At 37.0% G+C, this 27,991-nt stretch overlaps 1 protein-coding gene across 1 annotated transcript; it reads left to right on the top strand.

The window, feature by feature from the left end:
* Window positions 1-33: 33 nt before the first annotated feature.
* tep1 (telomerase-associated protein 1) lies at window positions 34-27,977 on the top strand. Its single transcript, XM_056236489.1, has 56 exons — window positions 34-103; window positions 2,966-3,502; window positions 3,842-4,024; window positions 4,428-4,577; window positions 4,673-4,837; window positions 5,055-5,192; window positions 5,512-5,583; window positions 5,694-5,815; window positions 5,940-6,097; window positions 6,193-6,302; window positions 6,389-6,467; window positions 7,131-7,323; window positions 7,440-7,659; window positions 7,784-7,936; window positions 8,356-8,436; window positions 8,545-8,666; window positions 8,834-8,911; window positions 11,655-11,801; window positions 11,997-12,288; window positions 13,610-13,731; window positions 13,930-14,043; window positions 14,128-14,245; window positions 14,948-15,133; window positions 15,248-15,432; window positions 15,518-15,659; window positions 16,271-16,450; window positions 16,551-16,643; window positions 16,725-16,857; window positions 18,051-18,210; window positions 18,292-18,425; window positions 19,312-19,400; window positions 19,502-19,616; window positions 19,712-19,756; window positions 19,911-20,118; window positions 20,368-20,488; window positions 20,575-20,699; window positions 20,797-20,896; window positions 20,985-21,140; window positions 21,222-21,434; window positions 21,538-21,594; window positions 22,269-22,410; window positions 22,610-22,840; window positions 23,150-23,307; window positions 23,401-23,508; window positions 23,602-23,706; window positions 23,795-23,924; window positions 24,034-24,119; window positions 24,661-24,796; window positions 25,004-25,134; window positions 25,249-25,370; window positions 26,139-26,276; window positions 26,420-26,519; window positions 26,608-26,860; window positions 27,223-27,305; window positions 27,403-27,507; window positions 27,643-27,977. The coding sequence occupies exons 2-56, from the start codon at window positions 2,975-2,977 to the stop codon at window positions 27,760-27,762; spliced, it is 7,935 nt and encodes a 2,644-aa protein (XP_056092464.1). The 5' UTR covers window positions 34-103; window positions 2,966-2,974; the 3' UTR covers window positions 27,763-27,977.
* The last annotated feature ends 14 nt before the right edge of the window (window positions 27,978-27,991 follow it).

Consider the following 27,991-nt stretch of genomic DNA (forward strand, 5'->3'; position numbering starts at 1 on the left):
GACATGACAGGTGAGGAAGTAACAAGTTTCTCTGGTTATATGATTCTGGAGCTCACCGGTTTACTTCATTTTACACCAACACTTGGTCACGTAGCATTAAAAGGTGAGTTTATGTCTTTATTTTTTAGTGACACAACTGAACAAACCGTGTCGCTCGTAATAATCCAAATAGTGCATGAGTTGTTTGTTTACAACAGGGTAGTGACGTTACTCGGCAACTTTCATGTAATTACTGCAGTCAGTGTCAGACATACTGCTTAAGCTTAACGTGTGTGTATGTCGTGTGTAAACATTTTACCACAACGGATTTAGAAGAAGGGTGTTTTTTTATTTTTATAATGCATCGTGAAATATGAAATGAGCTGGAGTACGGTTTGTCTTCTTTGGTGGTGGCATAAGGAATCGACATTGCGAAAACACATTTTTATTGTTCTTCATTCATTATATCAGCTTGAGATGGAGGATGCTCTTTGACCCGCACTCCAATCGCAAGTGCCCTGCGAATTGGACTTTATAACTCTTGAAGAGAGATTCCAATCCGACGGGAGCGTAGCAGTATCTGTACTTTTAGGCTACATGTCCAGTTCGAAAGACACTGCTAACAGCAACATCAGCATGAAAAAGGGGATATCACATTATTTCATATGCAGTGTATAGGGAAATGTAGCTACCAGGACTTAAAATTTAAATAAACTCGGTGAAAGGGTGAAAAGGAGTGGAGAAAACTATTGTTTGATTTTTCTGGTGTGTCTACATTACGTTTGTTGTTTGCATAAGACACACCCATGATTGTCAATAGTGATTTTGAATCGCATAACCTTCAGACAGAAAATCTCTGAAAATTTGACAAGTTTATGGTTGACAAAATAACCATATTATCATTATTATTAGGCCTATTATCACCCATGCGGTAGATTTTTTATTTTATTTTTTGCCTTACAACTACAATAGTTATAATGAGGCATGATCTAAAATAAACTATTTCTTTACAATTTGTGACAGGGTTACATAGATATAGGGCAAAATCTTTCCATGGCAGGGCAGCTGACATTGAAAAATGTTGTCCCCTCTCCATAGCAGTGACCTGTAGACAACGCAAAACAAAATTTGCAGCCGCGAGGGACTAAACGATCTTATTACACTTCAACACGTAAAAGTACAACTGGTAGGCTACTGCAGTTACCAAGTCATAAAAGTGCTGTGTGAGTGCGAAAGTGCGGTCAACAGAAAGCGCTCCCAGGCTACTCCCTCTCTCTGTCAAAGCCCCATTGAACTCAGATGAACAGGTGAAGCAAACAAATAGACCACTATCACTTCCGTTCCGCCCAAACCCCGGTGGACACGCCCACCACCTACAATCCGAATGCAGTGAATATTATGAATGAGACCAGACCATAAACATAGAACACATGGGAGACTTACAGGTGGCTCTTACAATGACAGTTAGCACAATTACTAAAAAGGATAATTCACCAAAAAATGTAAATTAAATTATTCACGACCCTCAAGTTGTTTCAAACTTGTATGAATTTCTTCTGCAAAACACAAGCTATTTTGAAGAATGTCAGTAACCAAACAGTTGATGGACCCCATTGACTTCCATAGTATTCTTTCCCCTCATGCTATGGAAGTCAATGGGGCCCATCAACTGTTTGGTTACTGATATTATTCAAAATATAATCTTTAAAAGTGTTCATATAGGTTTGTAACAATTTGAGGGTGAGTAAATAGTGACAGAATTTTCATTTTTGGGTGAACTATCCCTCTACGTTTATCTACAGAATTTGAATTTACACACTTTGAATTGCCATAGTGTATGAAATGTGCTATATAAATAAACATGCCTTGCCTTGCTTACAGAAACATAATACTCACCAGAGCCTGCATGGTCTTGTTGAACTCATAAACATATGGAAAGAGGACTTCTAGGATTAAGAAGATTAAGACTGACTTTGGCAATGTTTGAGAAAAAAAAATCCATTTATGTTAAAGGGATAGTTCACCCCCAAATGAAAATTCTGTCAGTAATTACTCACCCACCCTCATATTGTTCCAACCCCGTAAGACTTTCGTTCATCTTCGGAACACAAATAAAAATATTTTTGATTAAATCTGAGAGCTGTCTCACTCCTCCATAGGCTTCTAAGGGATCGAAGCTGGCCGGCCCAAAAGTTATGAAAGACATCGTTAAAATATTCCAAGTGACTACAGTGGCTCAATCTTAAGTTTATCAAGCGACGAGAATACTTTTTGTGTGCAAAAAAACAAACAAAAATAACGACTTTATTCAACTAATCATTTCCTTCTCTGTGGGCCGTGATATTTCACGTAGTGGAACTACGCGAAGCTGGTTGTACGTCACGCATCACAAACATGACGAGCGTCGGCCAATAGTGAGCCTACGTGTGACGTGCAACCTAGAAGCTTTGCGCAATATCACTAACTTACGTGAAATATCACGGCCGTACAGAGAAGGAAATGATTAGTTGAATAAAGTCATTATTTTTGTTTGTTTTTTGCGCACAAAAAGTATTCTCGTCGCTTGATAAACTTAAGGTTGAGCCACTGTAGTCTCTTGGACTATTTTAACGATGTCTTTCATAACCTTTGGGCCGGTCAGTTTCGATCCCTTAAGAAGCCTATGGAGGAGTGATCCAGCTCTCAGATTTAATAAAAAATATCTTAATTTGTGTTCCGAAGATGAACGAAAGTCTTACGGGGTTGGAACAACATGAGGGTGAGTAATTACTGACAGAATTTTCATTTTTGGGTGAACTAACCCTTTTAAGAGAACTTTATTGTGATCATCTCTGATTCAAGTTTCTTATTTAAAATCTAATTTGCAGATAAAGTTGTGTTGCATATTTTGTTCAATATCTCAAGAAATAGTGATTAGGATTGTATTTTTAGCATTTGCAATGTCTTTGGACAAAAACACACATTGTATGTTTCTCCTTTCTTCAAGCAAGCAGACATGAAGGCTCCGGCTCCTCTTCAGTCTGATCTGAAGGTGAATATGGATGCCAGACTACAGCTAAACTATAGCACTCCAAGGCTGGAAAACCGGTTTCTGGCTCAAGCGCCCTCAGCATTGTCTGATCATCAGTACACATCTCCAACTTGGGTCAATCAGACCTCCACCTTCTCATCATGTCCAGCACTCCAGCCAACCAGCCTGTCCTCCACCATGGCCACCTCATCTCTTCTGTCATCCACAATGATGAGCTCACTGTCCTCTAATTCCTCTCTGCTTAGCACCAGGAATACCCTCCTAATTGAGCCTCCACTCCACCCTCCAGTCTCATCCTCTCTAACCTCCACCTATTCCCATAATCCTTTACTCTCTTGCTCCCAAAATTCCACTGCCAGTGCCATCCCAACACTCTGCCCCTATCTGTCACCTTCAAAGGAGAATAAAGCGGACACGAATGAAAAGAGAGAAGTGGAAGACATGCTTTTCTCACCTGAAGGCCTGCTGGGATATAGTGAGGAGCACAGACAGGTATAGAGTGATTTCCACCGCAATGCTTTGTAAAATTGTATGTGAATTAATGTAGCATAATTATTTTTTAATTCTTCACAAATTTGTATTCATATTTTTTATTTAAAATAATACAATCATTGCTACTAATTCAACTCAACTACTAAGCATACAAACATTTTATTAATAATTGAATCTTTAGGTCGTACATCTGTTTATCCAACTATAACCACTTTGAAAAACATTAAGAAAGCACATTACGGTTAAGACAACTCTGACCAAAGACTTCTCTTTGGTTCTGCATAAACAGGAAATACAAATCTAGTTATTTATATTGTATTTTATATTGTTTCTTAACAGGATGCCATCAGGATGCCATCCAAGGAAAGCTTAGAAGAGGAAGACCAGATGCTGTCCTCTGAGATCCCTGTTTTGGATATGGATTTAGATAGAGAGGGGGAGCAGACTTTTGCTCCTCATGAGGAATTTGGGGTGATTGAAGCAAGTGAGGATGAAAAACTTGTGGAACTGAGGGAACGAAAGGTGAGTCAAATGGTCACAGTTCTGGGGTTTAAATAACGATTAATAATTTGCTTACCCTATGTTTTTCATTTTTTAGCTTTATTTATCTCTTATGCTCACCAAGGTTGCATTTATTTGATCAAAACCAAACTACAGTGAAAACAGTAATCCTACTTCTGTTTTCTATTTTAATATGAATGCGCTTTACATATCATGTTATAAAACATAGTTATAATATATTTTAATATGTAATTTATTCCTGTGATGGCTAAGCTGAATTTTCAGTGTTACGTGGTCGTTCAGAAAAATCTTACTGACCAAACTTATTTGTAATCATTCTTACACCACATAATGGATATACAGAGTGGTGAATGTGAAGTCAGACAACGTTTCTACATGGACAGTTCTTTTGTTTGTCCTTCAGAACAACCTGCTGAATATGGTTTGCTGCTCGCTGGTTAATAAGAGCTGTACCCCGGGCCAGAAGGACTGGGATAAAAAGACGAGTGTGTGGAGCATTATTAAGAACCTGGCCACAGAGATTACCACAGAAGACCCAGAGTTTCTACTTAAGGTTGGTGATTTTGCATGTGTGAGTGCATGCGGGTTATGTTGTCAGGTGGTTATGTTGTCAACGTGTGTGGTTTTGCATATTTGCGTTGGTTTTAGGTTGCAGTCTATACTAGGCAGGAACTAAACATTCGAATCACAGCCAACTTCTTACTAGCGCTGGCGGCCCATCTGCCTGCTTCTAAGCCACACTTGAGAAGGTACTTTTGTGCTGCCGTGCAGCTGCCATCTGATTGGCTGGAGTTGACAAGAATCTATAGCATGGTAAGTGTTAAAATAGTAAATATCTTGCTGTCCTTTATTTTATGCTGTCCTAAATTTATCATCATATTCATATACCTTTATATGGTACTATAAAGAATATTATGGTGGATGTACAAATAAGGATTTTATTTTGCTTTACTGTATTATTTTAATGGTTGTTTTTGTTTGTTGAGCTTCTTGTTTTTTTTCTCATGATTTTTAAAATGTTTTTGTGCAGTGTTTCAGTAAATCTTTACCCTCCTGCCTGAAAAAAGCTCTAGTGGATAAATTTAAGCAGTTCACTGAATATCAGCTGGCCAAATACAATACACGGAAGCATCGCTGCAAACACAATAAGAAACGAAAGAAAGGAGAGGTAATATGTCAAAAAACACTTAATATTTAATATTAAAGATCAAAACACATACAGTATGGGCTCACTGAACATGGTTCTTTTATTTAATTAAATTGTTCCATTTTTTAATATAGTTTTATTTATGTTTATTTCCAGGTTTAATTTTTTTTAAAGATTTTGAATCCTGTATTTTTTAAATGTTGTCTAATACTTTTGTATCTTACATCTTTAGAAAAGCACACATTCTACCAACATACAATAATGATTACATTATTTCTTTCAGATTTTTTCTTTCCACATAACTTTTAAAATGCTTTTGTTTTCTACCCTCTTCTTTCAGAAAATCTCTGCTGCACAGTGGAAAATGTGGGGTGACCTCGTCAGAGTGGACGATTCAATTCTCAAACAATATGTAAGCTTTGATGTTTAGTTTCATCTGTTTGATGTAACATTGCACATGATTGTTGCACATCAAAATGTCTTCTGAACATCTTTTGATTCAGTCTGTATGTTATTATATAGTTGGAGAGCCAGAATCGTGCTACAAAGGATAAAAAACAGAGTGAATTCAACTTCAAGAAGATGATAAAGCGCCTTCACATCAAAGAATCTGCAGAACATGTCATGGCCATTCTGGGAAAGAAGTTAGTCCTACAAACTGGCATATATTTTGTAATCAAATCTGTTTAATGTTGGTGAACTGATTGCTAAGTCCAGTGTAACTTTCAGCCATGAGTGACTATGTTTGTTACCTGTTTTTGCTTGCAGATACCCGAGTGATCTGAAGGCCTTCTCTCGCAGTGGTCTTAGTGGGGTCTGGGAGAGAGAGAGAGCTGGAAAACGGATGAAACTTAAGCAACCCGACACATGGGAATGCAAACTAAGTCAGGAGGGAAACAAAGCTGCCACCTGGGAGAAACTCCTCGGTGTGAATTAGGGTCCAAGATGCACTGGGTCCATAATGTACTTAATTCTTGAACATCTACTCATACTTAAGTATTATGTTTTTTTTTTATTTCAGATGGAAAGTCTCTTCCTTTTATGGCAATGCTGAGAAACCTGAGGAACATGATTTCTACGGGTATCAGTGAGAAACATCATTCTATGATCCTCAACAGACTGACCTCGAAGGTGAGCAATTCTTAAATTCAGATTTTCGGTTACTTGAATGTATATAAGATGATCAATTCATTGACAGATTTAAATTAATCTTACAGAACGCTGTGATCAAGAGCAGACAGTTTCCCTTCCGTTTCCTGTCTGCTTATAAAGTTGTTTTGGAGCTCAGTAAATTTGGTAAGTTGGTGTTCCTGATTTTAGGGTTAGGTTTTCAGCTGATGTTGTCAAGCTATCATTTCCATCTGTTTTATAGAGGTTATTAAAAACTAGTTGTAGGACTATTTTTGTTTATCAAGGAAAATATACTGATCCAAAACTGGTCCTGCTTGGCTTATAACTTTTATTTAACAATAATAATATATATCTGAAATTGGTCAAAAGGGACAGTACAGACAATTATAATGTTACAAAAATTTTCTATTTTAAAATGATGCTGTTCTTTTAATCTTTGTATTCATCAAAGAATCCTGAAAAAAATGTATCACCGTTTCTTCAAAAATTTTAAGCAGCACAACTGTTTTCAACATTCATAGCAAATCAGCATGTTAGACTGATTTCTGAAGGATCAGAATTCATTCATTAAAGGAATTAATTTCATAATGCTCATTAATTGACATTTTCCCAAAAACCTTAAAATCTTACAGAATGCAAACTTTTGAGCAGTAGTGTACAGTTAATTAAGATTTGTTTATGGTGTTTTAGGGATTTTTAGTGTTTAAATCTACAAACCATGGTTTTAAAAAACAACGTCATCAAGAAAAGAATCACAATGTTCTAATGTAAATGTCTTTTATTGACTTGTTCTTGAAGAAGTTTAAATGACATGTTCTCCCCTTTCAGCTGGTGGGCCTGCGGTCGACGTGCCAGGCTCCAAGGTGATCCTACGAGACATTCTGAAGAAATTGCCGAAGAGCAAAAAATTCCACCAACATAATTGGGACACAACAACACGCAAGAGACTGAGAGCTACAATGCGAGTGCCCTTCGTATACCGCATATTCAATGTCAAACGCAATCTCCTGAGAAAAGCAAAGTGTGTATCTATTATTAAATAAAACTATTACATATTATAAGTTGTATGATAGAGTTTTTTTTTTACTCCTAAACTGACGTTGTTGTTGTTGTTTTTTTTGTAATGTGATTTATTAGTCAGAGACTGTACACTCAGGAGCTTCTGAAGAAGTACTGCTGTGCTTTGGAGAAAGCTGTGCAGATCTCCTGCAAGTACAACATCCCCCCTCTCCCTGGACGGACTCTTGTGATCTGTTCTTCTTATTCTTCAGAGGAGCGAGACTGGAGTGGCGCTGAGGATTTCTGCTTGCCCCCTGAAAGCACCGATAACATTGACAGCGATAAACTCTCAGCATCGGTCAGATATGAACATCTGTGACTGTGGATTTATATTTTTGTGTTATAAATGATTACTATAGTTTGTTATTAAATTAAGCTTCTAGTCAAACATATTGTGAAGTATATTTCTTTTGCTTCTGCAGGTGCAGGAAGCTGCGCTGCTTTTATGCATGATGATTAACTACTGCAGTGAAGATTCCCAGGTCCTACTGAATAGATTCCAAGACTTCCAGGAGTTAAAGTTGAAGTCTGACGTCCTTCTGGATAATGTGAGACAAGCAATGAAGCAAATTAATGTAAGGATTTCCCTTTTATTGTGTATATAACTTCAGAATCAAACAGGCTTCTGCTTTAAATAAAATTGAAATAAAAACAGAACACTGAAATAAGATTAAAACGATAAAAAAAAAAAACTAAAATAAAACATGGATGCAATTTATTTATAAAAATAAAACACTAGAAAATAAAATCACTTATTTTAAATGCTCTAAGTGAAGTAAAATGTACAGTATGAAAAATTGATATTCAATTTGAGATTGGCTGAACATCACTTTAAATGCCGTTATAAAATTATTAGTGTTTTTAAATGTAAAAACAGTTGATAAGCATGCACAATTATATTGTATAATAAAAACTTTGAATGAAATTTTTGGATTGTGTCATACCTTTTTTGTGTTTTATACTCTTCGTCTCTCTCTGTCCCTCTCTCTCTTAGGATTTGGAGGATTGCAATGTAGAATCTGAATACATAACTTCGTCTACATTCTTTGCAAAGCTGACTGAAGAGAAGACAAAGGTGTGAGCCCCTTTTGAATTTATGGTTATACCAGGGTGCGTTTTTGCACAAATTTCTGCACATGGGTAATATTAAGTGGCATGTCTGTTAAATCCTCTCTCCCCACAGCTGGATCGTATAGTTGTGTTTGAAAGTTGCTACACCAACATGACTTTAATGGCAGATATCAATAACTATCGGCAAGATACTAACGCTGATGCTGTTGTGATAGAGGTGCTGCTCGGAAAAATGTACGTTTTGTGAAACTTCTTCTATCTCCAATTTCCAAAATTGAAATTGAGTTGTTTTTATAAGAGCAACTACTTATGTTTCCTTGAAGCATCTGCTGTTTGGAACATAAATGCGTCAAAATTTGCCATAGTTGCAAATAAATCTTGTATTGTTTGTTTTTTAACAGGTCACCACTTGATGATATTCAATACAGACTGGAATCCAACAAAGTACAACTTTGTGGGTTTAGTGAGCAGATCCTGAAGTAAGATCTTTAGTTCATTCCTATGTTGTACTCAATATATATTCTCTCTTGTGCAAAGATTTAAGATGTTTTTCTTTTGAAAAACAAAACATGTAATTGGCAGTAAGAGCTAGTGTAAGATCTAATGTAGTGTAGGAACCATAAACTGACTACGCCACCTCCTTAAGGCAGGAGGAGCCCTCTACAGGTCACAATACGGATTTGGACAACAGATGTAGTTTATAAAAATATAACAATTTTATTGTTCCAATAAAACCATCAAATGTTAAAACGTGTTGATAATAACAGTCACAAAAAGTTAGAATTAGCTCTCCTCAAGACTGCAAGAGGGGCGGGCCTGCCCTTGTGGACCTCCTACCACCTGTAAGAGACAAGAGAAAACAGAAGAAACCCCACAGCATACACCGCAAATAAGTAGTAACCTTTAAGTCACTATTTCAGTGCCAACCTCAAGTACACACCACACAGCAGTGTCACACCACCCAAATCACACCAAAGGAGGCTTTAGTGTAGATGCAGGCCCGGCCCTGTACAAAAGTCTTTGAGCACTGGAACATACAAAAAGAGGAGAGCAGTACCAGGAAACAAAGCAAAACAACTTTTAAGATCAAAATCAATCTCAAATAACAACAACAACAACAAACACAATATAAATCTAAAATATACAAGAAACAGTGGCTGCTCTGCCCCTTTAACAATAAAGGAAACATGCATGTTAGTACACATCAATGCAGCCCACAATATAAAACAATCAAACAAAACATAGCCTACTTTAGCGAAAGTACAGCTGCAACACAGTTACCCAATCTCAGCTCTCAATCCCCAAACCTGATTGATAAAGGGTACTATAAAACAAGAGAAGAGATTACCACATCAAATACATTTGTATGTTAATTGCATCAAACTCATAAACGATCGGTCTTGGTGTATACTGCGTTTACCAGTATTCAGCATTCCAACACGGCCGTCAGCCCATTGAAGGTACCGCAGCAATAAATGTTTGTCTGCCTTGCTTCCCAGACAGAGAATAAACCCTCTTAAATAATCAGCCTAAAAGAAAAACATAACATAAAGATGGGATTGCGCCGTCAAGGTGCAATCACTCCACACAAACAAAACATACCTATATGAAAGGGTACAGAGACTGCACATTGAGCGGAACAATCACCACCTGTTGCTGTAAGAACCCTTTATGCGGTCCTAATGATAGAACTAACCACCTGCACCTGAAACTGATTGCTGGCCAGTCTCCTCCCACACTAATATTCACAATATACACTCCTGTTCAAAAGTTTGGGGTTGGTAAGATTTTTTTTAATGCTTTTGAAAGAAGTCTTTATGTTCACCAAGGCTGGATTTAAAAAAAAATTGTCAAAACATTTTTAAAACTTTAATTAATTTATTCATTTTCATTTAATTTATTCCTGTGATGGCAAAGCTTATTTTTCACCAGCCATTACTCCAGTCTTCAGTGTCACATGATTCTTCTTCTTCTTCTTCTTCTTCTTCTTCTTCTTCTTCTTCTTCTTCTTCTTCTTCTTCTTCTTCTTCTTCTTCTTCTTCTTCTTCTTTTTCCTCTTCTTCTTCTTCTTCTTTTTCTTTTTCTTCTTTTTTTTCTTCTTTTTCTTCTTCTTCTTTTTCTTCTTCTTTTCTTCTTCTTCTTTTTCTATTCTTCTTCTTCTTCTTCTTCACTAGAAAAGCGCACCCAACGCAACAACACAAATACATGTAGCTCAGGTCCATTTCATTAAAAAAATAAAAATAAATTACTGGCCCCAAACTTTTGAATATTGCAATGATCTTAATATATTTTTTGTTTATTTGTTTCTTAAAGGGTGTGTAATTATTTTAAACTTCAGTTAAATTCAAATCAGCAGTAGGGGATTTATACACTCATGATGGGGGAGGAGAGAGAGTGAGCAAGAGGGAGATTTGAAGAAAGACTATAGAAAGAGAGATGACTGAGAGACATTACAAATGAGAAAGGGTCATAGGAAAAGGAATATGCTTTCCAGCGCTAGAGAGACCTAAGTGGGAAGGCTTGAAAACGGACGCCGAGGTTGCATTGTTTCTGCTCCATATGTGTCATTCGTTCATCATCTTCACTTTGTTTTTGGTGAAGATTTATTTTGCTTTGCTTCAGCTATGACAAAGAGACATCCACTCTTGCGTTGTGTGTTTGTGCATACTTTAATATTCACCAGAGTTGACGTTGAAATATATGAGCTAGATAAGAGAAGAAAGGTGAAAAGTAAACATTTCTATTTCAACTTTCTATTGGTCGAATTGTAAAAAAAAAAAAGGGACACTGAAGACTAGAATAATGGCTGCTGAAAATTCAGCTCTGTCATCACAGGAATAAGTTGCATATTAAAATAGAAAAGTTATTTTAAATTAGAATATTTCACAAAATTATTGTTTTTACTATATTTTGGAATTTTTGACTATCAAAGGCTTTAAAAAGTTAGTAAGTTCAGTTAAATTCAAACTGTCCGTTTCAATGAATCGTTTTAAAACTCTTCGAAACTGTTCATAGAAGCCCCCATCTCGTATTTTGACAGTTTGCATATAAATATAAGTTATAAACATTCTTCCCTGTGTTTGATTTGTAAACAACAATGTATTTTTCTCTTTACATTAAGCATTCTACAACTTTACAATCTACTCTTGAATCTATTATCAGAGATAATGGCGATAATGGAGTTGTTTCAGATGTTCATTCAGATCTGTTTTGTGATTGTAGGTTTGTCTCCGAGAGAGGCTCCTCAAGGATGCTGCAGCACGTGGAGCACATGGACAGAGTCTATAAAATCCCTCCACCACAGGGGCGCAAAACTGAACCTGAGAGAGCTGCTGATGTCATCTCACTTCCAGCAACACCAAAGTTCAGGTAAGACCATACAGATATCCATAAATTACTTGTACTAAACAAAATGTATGTCAATCACTTTAAGTCTAAATTGGGTGGTTGTGGTCCAGAATATATTCCAATGTAGACCACACTAGATATAAGTACATTGGGAATGAAATGCTAAACATAATTTTTTCTTGTCAATTCTCTTTTCATTCTTTTCTCTCTTTATAGATGGAAAGGTGTGCGAGTGTTCATCTCTTCTACGTTCAGGGACATGCATGCAGAGAGGGATGTTCTTGTGCGTAGTGTGTTTCCAGAGCTCAGAAGGCGGGCAGCGGCACACTATCTGTACCTGCAGGAAGTGGAGCTGCGCTGGGGCATTACGGAGGAGGAGTCTAACCGTGTTGTGGAGCTCTGTCTATCGGAGGTCTGCCGCAGCCAGCTGCTGCTGGGGATTCTGGGGGAGAGATATGGCCTAGTGCCGCCCCACCCCACACTACCTGAACTTCCTCAATACAACTGGGTAATAATTTCATTTATTTATCTGATAGATAATTTTATCAAAATTGTGATACAGGTGATTAGTCATGTGCTGCACTTCTAAGAGTGTACAACTTCAAGTTTAAATGTGCAGTAAGCGATTTCTGAGAAATTCTGTTGATAGTGGATTGGACCGAGCATCACAACACACTTGTAGCCAATCAGCAGTAGGGGATTTATACACTCATGATGGGGGAGGAGAGAGAGTGAGCAAGAGGGAGATTTGAAGAAAGACTATAGAAAGAGAAATGAATGAGAGACATTACAAATGAGAAAGGGTCATAGGAAAAGGAATATGCTTTCCAGCGCTAGAGAGACCTAAGTGGGAAGGCTTGAAAACGGACGCCGAGGTTGCATTGTTTCTGCTCCATATGTGTCATTCGTTCATCATCTTCACTTTGTTTTTGGTGAAGATTTATTTTGCTTTGCTTCAGCTATGACAAAGAGACATCCACTCTTGCGTTGTGTGTTTGTGCATACTTTAATATTCACCAGAGTTGACGTTGAAATATATGAGCTAGATAAGAGAAGAAAGGTGAAAAGCAAACATTTCTATTTCAACTTTCTATTGGTCGAATTGTACAAAAAAAAAAAGGGACACTGAAGACTAGAATAATGGCTGCTGAAAATTCAGCTCTGTCATCACAGGAATAAGTTGCATATTAAAATAGAAAAGTTATTTTAAATTAGAATATTTCACAAAATTATTGTTTTTACTATATTTTGGAATTTTTGACTATCAAAGGCTTTAAAAAGTCGGTAGTGCACACTCTGTGCTTGGTCAGAAATTTTAAATAAGGGTCCAGTTTTAAAAACTAGTATAGCCTTGCCCTTTATGTTCAGAGTCAGTCTTTTACATATTTATTTAAAACGACTAGGGATGCACAATACATTAGTGCTGTCGTGCTATCATGTATTTTACTTTTGGCGTAATCTAACGCTCACTTAAAGAAAATCTTTAAAAAAAACAAATAGTTTACGAACACCGTTTAATGTAATGTTTAGCAAATCTCAAAATGAATATTAACTTTTTTACTGTACATTATTATGCTGTGATGCCTAAATTCACTTGTAGTTAAAAAAAATATTTTAGTTTTTTATATTTAACTTTTACTTTAAAATTTATTTTGACAAAATAGTATAGAATTTAATTTATTTAGACAAAACCTAGATTTTAATATCGCCATATTGGTTCATCCCTAAATTACTAACTAAAGCCAAAGCAATATAAAACGACATTGTATAGTGGTTTGGGCCCCTTGTCGTGAAATTTCATGAATTACTTTCATGCTTCACTCTGTCAGCTGAACTCTGCGCCTGATGGGTTATCCATTACTGAAATGGAGATTCGACAGTTTCAAGCGCTGTATCCAGACTCTGCCCAGAGCCGCATGTTCTTCTGCTTCAGATCACCCCATCTCACCAGGTATACATTCATTTATCATTTGTCAGCTGATCAGATTCATTTTTGTTTCTGCAGGCTGTTCTCAGTCAGTTTTGATGTAATGAAATGAAATAAATAATGGACAAAAAACAATTACAGTTGCCAGCTAATGTTTCTGAGGCTATGTGATTTAAGTACAGTATGTCATATCATCTACATGTTATGTGTTTGTATGTTTAGTTCAGTGCCAGTGGCATGGAGAACAGACTTTGTGGCAGAATCCAAAGAAGCTGAAGCTAAAATAAGCAGCCTAAAAACATGGATCCAGAACAATGAGTTTAAAGTGACAGAAAAGTGAGTTCTGTACATTTGTTTTGCCTTGCACAATGAGGAATGACATTGCATTTATTATTTGTGCCCTGCTTCATATTGTCTTAGTTATCCCTGTGAATGGGGTGGGGTGGTGGATGGAAAGCCCTATGTGAAAGGACTGGAGGACTTTGGGAGAGCAGCGCTGGAGGATATCTGGGAAGCAGTGCAGCAGCTCTTTGTGGAGGTCAGAGTCTCATATGGGGGCCACTCACAGTTTTTTTTTTTTTTTTATTTATGAAGGGACCATGCACAATTTTTAACATAAAATGTCCATTTCCGTTTAAAACAACAATTGAAAGATAAATCAATTAAACAATGAATAAGGATGATGAGGATAAATAGATACAAGTCTGCAATATGATCATTAAAAAAAAAAAATCTTAGATGAGTAACTTGAAAATATAATATTCATTTGAATTCAGTACTCACCTATATTTAGTGTATGCTACTTGTAAATATAAATATTGGGATTGGGATATTCGGCAGTCTACATATTGGGGTTATCTACATTATTTGCTAATGAATAGAATTGCCAAAATTAGTTGTCCCAACTTCATTGATAATAGTAGATATTAGAAAATGCAAATATTCAATTACTAATCACTTTATAGTCACGTCATTATTTCTATAATATCATTTTGGTAAATTTATATTTTATATTTGATTATTTATCAATGTTTTATTAGATTATTTTTGTATTATCAAATTGTTAATTCTATTCATATCTCTATATTTTTGTTTACACATTTCATAATTTATTTGATTATTTTTTTTCTTGACATATGGAAAATGACATTTCTTGACATACATCCCAGTGCTTATTTTACACTTATTAATTAGTGGAGTGATTTTCAGGAATCTTTTCCTCTCCTTTTTTTTTTTGTAGGAGACAGATGAGGATTTGATCTCAGAGATTAAAGAACAGGAAGTCCATCAGGATTCCCAACAGCGGCAGTTTCACGGCAGGGCAAAGCTTATTTCTATGGCAACAGAGAAAGTTCAAGAATGTCAGCAAAAAGGAGGAGTTCTGATGGTTGAGGGAAAACCTGGAGAGGGCAAAACTGTGTTCATGGTAACTGTACATTTGTACTATAAACCATCTGTATCTTCATGCATTAATGCCCAATGTATGATAAATTACTAGAAGTACATCTGAATATCTCTCTGTGTCTTCTGTTTTATTAAGGCTGCCCTGGCCCAGGCACTCAAAACCTCTGTCAAAAACAAGAAAGCCCCTCTTTGTGATGTCATATCCTACTCCACAGACGCTAGCCAGTCTGCTTGCAGTGTTGAGCAGCTTCTGCGCTGTCTTGTTCAGTGGCTGAGGAAAAGAAAAGATGATGTGGAGTTGCCTCCAAACACATCTTATAAGTAAGGAAGGATCTGATGTAACATGCATTGTTATATGCAAACACATGCAAACTCATTTCATAATTATTCTCTTGTTGCATTACAGGGACTTGTTGTCTGAGTTCCAGTTGAACTTGAAGGACCTGAACAAAGAGAAGCCACTGGCCTTGCTTCTTGATGGGGCGGACCGTGTCCACGACGGTCGTGGTCAAAGGGTGTCAGAATGGATACCACAGCACATCCCTAAGGTAAGAGAGAGAAACATGCACACTTAAAGGGGTAGTTCGCCCAAAAAATGTTGTTCCAAACCTATAAGACTTTCGTTCATTTTCAAAACAAAGGTGAAGATATTTTTTATGAAATCTTAGACATTTTTGTCCCTCCCTTGAAAGTCTATTCAGCCAAAACTCTGATGCTTTAAAACGATCGATCATAAAGAGATAATAAAAGAAGATAATAAAAGAAGTCCTTATGAATCGAGCAGTTTAATCCATGCCTTCAAAAGAAACACAATTGCTTTATATGATGAACATTTAATTTAGGCTTTTATTCACATATAAACACTGGTCAGCGGACGTACATAGAGCACTCAAATATGCTAAATGGAAGCTCAAGCATGCTTGCCAGTCAATGTTTATAAGTGAATAAACTTAAATAGACTGAATAGACTTTCAGTGGTAGGAGAGAAATCTCTCAGATTTCATTAAAAATATCTTCATTCGTATTTCGAAGATGAACAAAAGTCTTATGGGTTTGGAACAACATGAGGGTGAGAAAATGAAAAATGATTAAGTGTATTAAAACAATTATGGAACCTTCTCAACAACCAATTACTGTGTTCACATTACTGTCCTCTCAGGGTGTCTGTTTGGTCCTGAGTGTTACTTCAGAATCATCCCTACAAAACACTATTAGCAAAAGGAAAAGTGCAGTGTCATTTCCACTGGGGCAGTTATCTTTACCTGACAAGAAGGAGATTGTGGAGAAGCAGCTTGTTGGCTTTGGAAAGAAACTGAGTGATTCTGCTTTCAATAACCAGGTGAACTTCCCTTTTGCTCTCTGGCTGTTGGAGTACTATAAGGAAATATTGAGACCTGTTTTTGCCTAACTAGTGAATTTATTGTTGTGTTCCCGTGTAGCTTCAGACACTGCTGATGAAGAAAGGCTCTGCGAGTCCACTTTACCTCCATTTGGCCTGTGAGGAGCTCAGAAATTATGCCTCCTTTGAGAAGGTAAATTATTGTTCAATCATTTATTTTATAGTGATGTACATAATATTATTTAGCTTGTTGATGATGAAATTTATCATTTAGATGAAGGACAGCCTCCAGTCTCTTCCTCAGTCCCTTGGTGAGCTGGTGCAGCACAGTCTGCTGAGGCTGGAGACTGAATATTGCAGAGCAGGTCTGGGATGGGCATTAGCCACTCTTGCCGTCAGCTCCACCGGTACAAGACATTTATTTATTGCTGACTTAGTGCAGTGCACCTCTGCAAGAACTGTTATACGTTATCTTAATTTAATCCTGTTTTACACATTTTTATTTCTTTAAAGCTGAAGTCGGCAAGATTTTTTTGATCATATTCTCTTAAACCGACACTATGCTCCGACAGAACAACATAAATCAGCCGGTTTTAGGAAAAAACCCGCGCTTCTACCTCCACCTGGAGAAAATCGACCACTCCCGGTTCTTCTGGTCCAATCAGCGCAGGGCTGTGTGAGATCTGACTGTCAATCACAGTTCGTGCACACCACAGATCCCCCTCGCGCACGTTACAATATCACATGCACACGCCTGAAGTTCGCAGGTGTGTTAGATTGTACGAAGCATGATGGCGGAGAGAAAATCTACAAACAAGTTTCCAATTCCTCGGTTAACAGCCAGAGCTAGGAGGTCCAAAACAACCAAGGAAAATTAAATTATGCTTTGATACTGAAGAGACGGGCACGTTAACAGAAAATCTGGTGCACACGCAAACTCGATGGGAGGGTGCTCGGTGGTAGTGGGGGAGGGGCACGAGAGTTAAAAACATTCAAAATCTTGGCTAAGTCCTCTCAATCTGCCAGACTTGCCGACTGCAGCTTTAAGGTTGTCTTCACAGGGGACAAGCTCAAATTAAATTGTCCAGCCATTCTCTCTTAAAATGGGTAACATGGTACAGTGATTAGTATTAAATAGTAATATCAATATGGCACTGAATGATTCATATATCATGGTATTTGCATGGTACAAATCTGGAAAGCATGATATTGCTGTGTCCAAAAATCCAGGGTTACACACCATGGTACTTGTTTTACTTATTGTTTTATTCCAAACAAAGATTTGTGGCCCAATTGATATTACAAATTGGATGTGTATCAGTTTTATTAAAAAAATGTCATTGGTTGCACCTTTTTAAAATAGCACCACACAATTTTAGAGGTTCTATTAAATATAAAAAATTAAGCTAAAGCTTAATTTTAAACTGTATCCCATATTAAAATCTTATATAGTTTTTATTATTATGTTGTTAGAAGTTTAACTTATGTTGTTTCTTTTTTAAATTAATTTAAACAATTTAATGATTTAAATAACATTATTATTTTTATGTACATGTATTGAAAATAAGTATTTCTCATCACTAATCTGTTTCTTCCACAGGCCTGCGCGAGAGTGATCTTTACACTATACTGAAAATGTGCAATGATTTAAACTCCAGAGGAGGGCTGGTGTCATGGCAGGAAATTCTGCATATAGCAAGGCATCCACAGAGCCGTGTTCCCATGGCAATATTCTCTCAGCTGGCACAATCTTTGCACAGGTACAGCACAGGGACATGTGTGGACATAAGAAATAGCTTCTATTTTATACAATGAATGATTTATTCTTATTGTATCACCAGTATAATTGGACAGTCTCATGGTCAGAGGTCAGATGACCTCCTGACTTTGACCCATCCAGAGGTGAGGTCAGCCTTTGAACATCTGTACCTGTCTACTGAAGAGAGTAGAACCAGAAGTCATCTGATAATTGCAGGTAAAACAGGATGCATGCAAATTGTGATACATTTTATGTGTTTTATACTCTACAGTTTGGGAGCAGTAAGGTTTAAAAATAAAAATAAAAAATAATACTTTTATGCAGCAAGGATGCATTTAATTAAAGTGACAGTAATGACTTTTATATTGTTACAGAAGATTTATTTTTTCAAATAAATGGTGTTCTTTTAAACTTTGTATTCATCAAAGAATCCTGAAAAATAAACTGTTATTTTTAATGGCAATTTATTTTTATTTTTAATAACTGTTTTCTACTTTGGCAATGAAAAAATAAATCTTAATTGAGCACCAAATCAGCAGCATGATTTCTGAAGGATCATGTGACACTGAGGATTGGAGTAATGGCCATCAGAGGAATAATTTTCATTAGCCATTTTTTACAAACTGATTTCACGATTACAAACTGTTCTCGGCTCAGAATTCTTAGCACGGTTAGCTAACCGTCCTGAACCGTGTGGGTAGAATGTGTGTAATGACGTCGCCACTCAGGATTGTTCACTTGTCTGTTTCCTGGCTGCCATTTTCTCTGTAGCTGGGCACTATTTGAGTGAATTTAATGCAAGTTAATAATAAAATTAAAAGAAATATCTGATCATCCTCTATGACAGTGACTATGATATTATATTCCAAAGAGCTCTGTTATCAGCCCCACACCGGAAAATGAAACCATATCACGGAATGAAATAGTTAAGCAATGAGAACAGATTGGTAGCAGCTATTTTAAAATATATTAAAATAGAATACATTTCTTTTAAATTGTAATAATATTTCACAATATTAGACATTTCAGAAACAGACTTTTGAACAGTAGTGTATGTGTTTTTATATATTTATTTCTAAATAACTTCTTTTTTTTTTTTCAGCCCACCTTTGGGTGCGGTCAAATCCTCAGGGGAAGGACACATTTCTTTACTCTGATGCTGGTATTCTGTCTCATCTCCCTGCCCACCTGGTCAGTGTCCCCCTACTCTCTTCTTCAACCTTTCAGCTTCAGTGACCAATGTGAGGTTACTAAACTCATAAGAGATGTCTATTCTCTCTCTCTCTGATCAGATCGGTGGTAATCAATGGGAGCCTTTGCGTTTTCTGCTATCGAGTTACTACTTCCTCTATGCTAATGTGCGGTATGGACTGCTTCACCAACTTCTGGAGACCTACATTTTGTTCGGTAAAGCGCCTGATGGTTTTCAGTACTGCATTTTTCTTTTTTTCTGTTTAGTTCATAGGTTCTCATATTGATTGGTTTTCATTTGATCCATTTAGCCCAAAAATATGGGACCGATCATCTGCAATCCAAAAAATCAACAGGTATTTTACTTTTATATTTTTGTATGTTTATGAAAACCCTAAAACACTGACATTTAAAAAGATCTCAAAATGAATTCATGATCTTAATATGTATTAAAACTACAAATTGTAGTTTTTGCGGTAAACCTATTCCAAATTTGTGTGTTTTTTTCAGATAACCTGAAGGATTTTAAAGACTGTCTCAGTTTTCTGAAGCGCCACCGCCTCCTCCTCTCTCAATGGCCTGCTCTCTTTGTACAAACAGCTCTTAATGAACCATGTGACAGCTCTGCACACTTGTGGGCTGAAAGCATGACAAGAAATGGAGGGGTGCATGCTGTAAAATGGCTAAATTTCACAGATGCCGCACAAAAAGAAGTCAGGTACTAATATTGTGTCTGATTGATAGCATTTTATTCTCAGATTCAGAAGTTCAGATTAATTCTGGCTGACCCACAGTTATACACTTATTAAAAAAATCCTAAAATCCTTTTTTTGTTTTCAGGTTTAGAATTTAGATTTAGAATTAGATTTCAATTATTAATGTGGTTTCAGACTTCCTGGACACCACTATGTGCAAAGGTTGTTTATCTAGAATTTTTCTATGGATGTTAATTATTTCTTCTGCTTAGTGAGCTGGTTTCCACCTTCCACTCTGAGCCAAGTTGTGTGGTAGTGAGTCCTGATCGAAAACTTGTAGCAGTGGGAACTGTAGAGGGAACACTTCATTTTCTGCATACAGAGACTGGACAGGTAACAGTTCAAAACGTATATAAACATACGCATTTTTAGGATAATTCAATCACAATTGCCTTTTTTTACATTATTTTTTCAAACAGGAAGTAAAGTCATTGATGAGCAGTGGTGATGGCATCTCTGGATGTATTTTCCTTGGGGAGGAGCTTTTGGCAACAACCTCGTTTGATGGGCAGGTGGAGGTGTGGGATGTTGCGAGTGGTTGCAGGTAATTTGTTTTTCTGGCTCAAATGTAAAATTTACATAGCAAATTTTGCACAGGTCTTCGGTTTCATCTTCGGTTTCTTTTTTGCTGTCACTTTAAGAACTGCACACGTGAATGCCCACTCCAACAAGATCACAGGATGTGATGTCAGTCCAGACAGAAAACTCTTTGCTACCGTTTCATTAGACCTAAACTTGAAGGTAAAACCAAGGAAAAAAATTTAAAATCTGTAATAGGTGTGGTGTTGTACTATTCTAAAATAATCATTATTTATTTGGCTGTACTCAGGTGTGGTCCGCGCAGAAGAGCACAGAGGTGGCCTCTCTCATGAATCCCTCCCCCCTGAACTGTGTGAACTTTGACCTTGAGGGCCAGCTCTTGGCAGTGGGCTGCTGGGATGGAGCTGTTCGTTTGTGGAACTGGCTTGAACAGAAAAACGTTGCGGTGAGGAACGACTCCAAAGATATGTTGCTATGCCTGATATACTAAAACTTAATTTCCCTCCCAATGCTTTCTCTTTTTTAGACTCTGTTCGGTCATCAGAGTTCAGTGCGGAGTCTGTCTTTTTCTCCCTGCTCCTCCATATTGTGCTCAGGCTGTCTGTCAGGAGAAGTGCGGCTCTGGTCAGTGGCAGCAGCTGCTTGTGTGGGCAGTTATCATGCTCACCGCGGCTCCACACAGTCACTAAACTTCCTGCAGGGAGGAAACCTTTTGCTGAGCGCTGGACATGACAGTGTGGTGAGGACTATGGTCTTACATTCTTGATTTTCAATTGTTAGATTTGTTTGCACTCTAACAGGCATCCTAAAACACTCCATATTGAGGCTTTTTTATTGTCCAGGTTAATGTGTGGTCCGGTGGTCTTGGGCGATCTGTCGCTGTACTGGGAGAGAAAAAGGTACTTTCATGTTCTTAAATTAGTACTTACATGTTCGTGTACTTTCACATTCTTAAAATAGAATTGCTACTTATAAGTAGTATAAGCAGTATAAATAGTATAATAGGTATTAAATTCAGCTATGAATTCAGCCTGAACTGCTTGATGTACAGACTCCAAACAGACTTTTTCTGCCTCAAGGTTTGTATACAAACTTGTATACCTGAATATGTTTAAATGATGTTTAGGCCTGTTAATTGAACTTTTTAACTTTGTGTGAATTTAATATTCTAATTTAGGGGCCTATGAAGATAATTCAAATATTAAATCACACTATTTCATTATTATTATTTTTTTGTGTGTGTGTACAAATACTGATAAATGTAATCAATTTAATCATGTCATGTCATTGGATTATATCTTCTTCCTATAATATAATATGTATCTCACATCTAATAAACCAACTATAGCACTCTTTACACTGCAAAGGCTGTGTCACATTACAATGATTTTCATGCACAGCGAAGCAGCTCTGATGTGTTTCATATATGCTGAACCAGAGCGTAAGCTTTCCTGAAACATCAACACTATTCATTTGCCGCATTGGAAGCATGGATATTTCCTTTTGGAAAGAAAATGTTTTTTGTTTTTTTTGAGTGCCTATAAGGAGGATATTAATTAATCATCATTTGCAGGTAACAGTATTGCAGCAGCAACAAAAGCGCACAAGACATGGAAATGAAGATGAAGATAATGCTCTGTGTGTGGCTATGGCCAGTGGGTATGCTTATGTGGGTTACCATGGAGATGGTATCAAAATGTTCAATTTGAAGTCAGGTACATAAACATTCGCATCCAGCATTTACAAATGTACTCCTCCACAAATACTTGGAGCTCATATTTTCAAAACTGCTTCTCAATCTTGCATGTTAACCATGAATGAAAATAAAGTGCAAAAAACAATCCACTTAATAATAATGGAGAAGACTGTGAGTAACCAGAAGTAGAACCCATCCCGAAATGCTTTGTGCTGTAGGAGAGAAGGTCTGGGCCAGTGAGGAGTTGCAGGTGTCCATGCTCTGCCTCATGTGGATGGAGGGAGGAGGAACAGAGCTGCTGCTGTCTGGGAGCATGGACCATCGTCTCAGAGTCTGGGAAAGGCAAGGAGAAAATTCGGAAAGCCTTGTGTCAGTAGGATCTTTTGGCGTGCAAAAGGGAGCTATTCTCGCTCTGGCTCAAATCTCCACTTGTGTGGCATCTGCATCTGGTCAGTAAACACAAAACATTTTGTCGATTGATTTTGGACCATACTGGATATTTAATTTTTCCATGCTCGTTTCAACCTATTTTTACATTTAGATTTACCTTTTAAATTAATTTAATTTAATTTACCTTTTAATTTTTAATTTAATGACACTAAAATGTAGTCTTTAGTAAATCTCAGAATGAATATTCATTTTCATGTACATTATAGGTTGCCATTTTTAGACAACTGAGTAGTTTTTAGAAATTTAAATTTGTATTTATTTCATGTTTTAAAATGTGTTATTTTATTGAAAATTTCATTTTGTTTTAGATGACTTCACTATTGCTCTGTGGTTGAAGAGTGAATTGACTTCTAAGCCCTGGATCGACCCTAAGGTGATGTGTATTCTGAGAGGTCACAATGGAGGGGTCACGTGCCTTGCTTTCAGTCCTAATGAGAAAGAGTTGCTGTCAGGAGGGAAAGATCAGGTACTTTGTCCACTCCTTATCTATCACCGGAAAAAAATGGAAGAAAACACACTATCTCTCTCACAAGATTTTTATCATAATCTCTTCCAATAGGCTTTGATGATATGGAATGTAAACTCCTCCCCTCCAGTTCTTTCCCGGTCTTTTCCCCATTGCCATGGAGACTGGATTACGGGATGTGCCTGGACATCAACTGCTGTGGTAAGAAATCCATTTGAAAAGGGGAGTTAGTTAATTTCAGTAACATCTGATTCCGTGTGTCTAACCAAATGCAAAACTTCTCTTACACCTCAGCTTAGCTGCTCCAGTGACTGTAAGCTGCGGATGTGGGATATCCAGACAGGAAGTTTGCTGAGAGAGATCCTGTCTAGTTCATCTTTGAGCACATTGTGCTGTTGGGTAAGGCAGTTGCACCTTAAAGCAAGGTCACAAAAATACACAATAATTGGAACCTGTTGATTATTTATGTAATTTTTAATGACTTTAGGAGGATCATGTAATGGCAGGCTCTACAGATGGACTGCTGATGGTTTGGAAGTGGGAATCAGGTATACAAGTAACAAGGATCCTGGCCCACAAGTCCCGTCTCAATCACTGTACTGTTGTCTCTCAGCCAGGTACTGTGAGTCTGTGATGCACAAATTTACACACAAACAGCAGCGTGATATCTAAATAGCATATCTTGCTTAAACAAACCTTCTTAGCAAAACCATTTGTTGCATACAGATCTGGGAGAGAATTTAAAAACAGAAGACATATTGGTAGCTTCAGCATCAGGAGATGGAACTGTTAAACTCTGGCATCCACTGCAGGTAACCAAATCTCACTTCTGTATTTTTTTCATTAATCATTGATTTATATTTTATTTAAATAAAATGAATTGCAAATCAGATATAATTAAATAATTCCCAGAGATTAATTCTAGGAATGCATAATATATCGCTACCGTATTGTTGATCAGATGATACTGTTTATTTAATTATAAAATCATTTCCCCGATATTTACGTTAATTTAGATCTTTGCAGCCATTAAACGCGCTCAAATTTAATATTTAAAAAACACTAATAGTTTAATAACAATGTTAAATGTAATCTTTAGCAAATACCAAAATAAATAGTCATTTCCATAATGTATAATGGTGTGGTGCCTAAATTAACTTCTAGTATTTAAAACAACTGGTTTTAGTTTAGTGTTTTATTTTTACTTTGTTTTGATAAAATGGTATAACATTTTAATATTGGCCATTTGTTGTTATTGGCCATAAAATGAAAATAACTCTCATCTTATCTGCATCAGTCAGATTTTTATATCAGTGCATTGCTAATTTATTCACAAAAATGACATTTTCATAGGTACATCATCATAATACTCTGCATGGTCACAGTGCAGAAATCCAAGCTTTAGTGTGCAAAGAGGCCGGACTGCCGGAGTTTCTCACTGTCTCTGTGGATCGTTCCCTCAGGTCATGGAGTGTCACCACGGCAATGGGTACGGAAAAATGGTCATTCCCGATTAACTCAACTAAACTGTCACACAAATCCTCAGAACATTTTGTTAGTGAACAAAAGCAGAATCTAAACTGATGTGAAAAGCGGTGACAACTTTGCAATTTCTTATTAAACTACAGCTGTACATCCAAAATATCATTTGATTGGCATTAATAACATAACTTTTTTTACATACAATCATCCACAGAATCTCCTCCTTGCCAGAAAGGCGGTGTCAGAGATGTGTGCTTCCTTGATACTGATGAACTCATGGTCTGTGGTTATGACACAGGCAGATTGGAGATATGGCATCAGAATTCAGTGGTTTACTGGAAGAAGGTAATCATGGGTTGGGAACTGAGTTTATTATTTGTTGATCAGTTAGTAAAAATAACTTTACCTTCTTTCGGTTGGAAATATCTGAATGAACGGCTCTGTGTGTGTTGCACTAAGGTCAGTCATGGCGGCTTATGTGCAGTCACCGGTATGCCAGAGGATCAGTTAGCTGTGGGTTGCAGCGACTGCTCTGTATTTGTCTGGAAACTGGAGAGAGACACCAAGAAGTGCATTGTGAGGTATCAACTTGTATCCCTCTTCACTTTTATATTTCAATTTCAGTTTTGCAAACTTGTTGCCTTTCAGAGAAATGTGCCATTTTGTTCCAAGAGCATGTCAATCACGTGATTCAAGCAAAGCCAGTTTTTACAAGGGGGTGGTGAGAAGAGGGTCAAAAATTTGACAAAAGATTTGTCAACATAAGACCACTGAAGATTTTTTGCATTGTTTACTATAAATACATTTTCATGTCAGTCTTGAAAACGCATTTTGATCTTGAATTCAGCAGTGTGACTACAGGCATAATATAATTTGTTATTTCATTATAATATTGTGTGGTTGATTTTAGTGTTTTGTTTTTAATTTATTTTAAAAAAAGAATTATAGATTTTATTTTCTGCGATTTATCGGTTATTATATCAGCCAGTGTCATTTTATGTTCAATAAACATAAAACACGCTGTGGCTAAATAAAACCAAGCTCTTATAAAGGATGATATAATGATTGCTTTTCACCCCTGAGTGGTTGTCTGTAGCTAATTGAATGTTTGTCAGTTGCGCACAATTTTATGTGTGGATTTTATTTTTGCACTGCAAAAAAGCCTGCACACTCTAACAATGATTTTTTTTTTTTTTTTTTTGCAAGATTAATGTAAAAAGTGGCAAACATTTCGGTCATGTGACCTTTCTCAATGCCTATTTAACAATGCTTAGTGCTGGAGCCATCTTGTTATAAGGAATCACATGATTACATGGATCACACATCGCCAACATTTTATTTTCTTCCAGACTCAATAAGATGTCTTCATACAAAGTGGAGATTCCTGTGAGCTCTTTGTTCTACTGTGGCAGTCTGTTTGGAGTATGCGTGAATGGACAAGTCGTCGATGTGATCTCTACTAGCTCGTCGCCCAAACAAATTTATACGTAAATAAACACCACATCATTTTTACACATAGAAAAGATGTCCTGCACTCTTCTGTTAATCCTTTTTCTGTGCAAGGTGGCACATGCACAGTGAATGATAACATTACTTCATTGGCTGATAAAAAGTGCGTGTTTTGTTGTAGCTGGAAAGACGATATACGTCCTATCGGCGTGATGCCAAATGATAACAAGTGCTTTTGGCTGTTGGGACAGAAAAAGAGTGTACTGTACATTGGATTGCTTGTAAGTTCATCATCTATCATTATCATGTGACACTGACATTGTAAAAACTGTCTGAAAACTAAATGATTTGAAACGGTCTGTCTTTCAGTTGTCTGTAAATCCAAATCACCCCTTCAACATAAACTTTTGTTACGATGCGGTGGGTAAGAGGCCTGAGGAATTGGAGCAGGAGGAGCAGATGTGGGATAATATGGAGCAGTGCGAAGATCAGCAGCAGGAAGAGGAGCAGCAGCAGCAGCAGCAGGAGAAGCCCAGCAAGGAACAGATTGAACAGCTGCGAATTGCAAACCGGAAGGCAGAGCAGATTAGCTCCTGGATCACAGCTGCAGCAATGCAAAATGGTACACTTGTTCTTACACTTTAATGTATAGCATAGCACAAATTAATCAATTTGTCAGAAAGTCAGTAAATTGTGAAGAGAGCTATCTGTTCAAGTCCAATTCTCTCTTTTATTGTGAGAATAAATGACTATTACCATATTCACAACAGTTTGAAGCTGTTTACACTGGACTCATCAAAGGAAACATTATAACCTGGTACATTCCTGGGAGGCTCAATGTTTACAATTCTGGGGAAGATAAACCCATGAATGAACCTTTGAGTGGTCAATGACTTTTTAGTGGTCATTATGTGAACTGTTCATGACTGATAAATGATTTGATGATTGATTTGCTTGTTTTCAAATCATGTTTTTTTTTTACAGACTTTATTGTGTGTGGTGATTATAAAGGGAACATATGGTTCAACCAGCCTCCTAATATGTCCTCCTGGACTGAAAGAAAACCGGCAAGTATCCTCTAGCTGTCCTGATAGATATAATGAGCATATGTCATGAAGGCATGGGTTGCTGATCAATTTGGTGGCTGTTGACTGGTCTCTATAGGCACACACAGACAAAGTGAGTGTACTGCGGCTTACAGAGAGCCTCATCATCTCAGCATCTTATGACAGATCCGTCAAACTATGGGACAGACACTCTAAGAAACAGGTATTTTTATTATTTCATTTCTTTTTTTCTTATATTGAAGGAGTGGATTTGCAATCACTTCCACTCCTCCACTATTATCTACCAGTGTATATTCCATTTCATTTCTGTTTCCCACTCATTTTCTGCCTTTCACAGGTTGGCATGTTTGTGTGTGGAGGCCCTGTCAAGGTGCTGGAGGTGAACCCCCGCGAACCCAAGGAATTTGTTTGCGGAGATACGCAGGGTCAGCTGTACTTCCTGTCCTGGAAAGGTTGATATCCTCATAGTCTGTACATTCGTAATCTTTAATCAGTTGTAATGTTGCATTCTGCTCATTTTCATTTACTTCACATGCATGGAGCATTTTGCACTAATGATACTATTGCCTTAAACTAAGCCATGATATGGAGAATATTTGCTTTGTTTTTATTACATGAAAATGACAACCACTTGATTTAATATGTAGTTATATTCAGTAAATAGATTTTTTTTTAAGGATTGTACG

Source organism: Rhinichthys klamathensis, unplaced genomic scaffold (genome assembly GCF_029890125.1).
Source record: "Rhinichthys klamathensis goyatoka isolate OS25496 unplaced genomic scaffold, OSU_Roscu_1.1 h1tg000446l_1, whole genome shotgun sequence".
Taxonomy (NCBI): domain Eukaryota; kingdom Metazoa; phylum Chordata; class Actinopteri; order Cypriniformes; family Leuciscidae; genus Rhinichthys; species Rhinichthys klamathensis.

What these genes read in the sequence shown, in the direction of transcription:
- tep1 (XM_056236489.1), top strand. Translation starts at nt 2,975, where the DNA reads ATGAAGGCTCCGGCTCCTCTTCAGTCTGATCTGAAGGTGAATATGGAT. An exon ending in TACTGTACATTGGATTGCTT is followed by an intron (nt 26,520 to 26,607) that starts GTAAGTTCATCA and finishes TCTGTCTTTCAG; the next exon opens with TTGTCTGTAAATCCAAATCA. An exon ending in AGCTGCAGCAATGCAAAATG is followed by an intron (nt 26,861 to 27,222) that starts GTACACTTGTTC and finishes TTTTTTTTACAG; the next exon opens with ACTTTATTGTGTGTGGTGAT.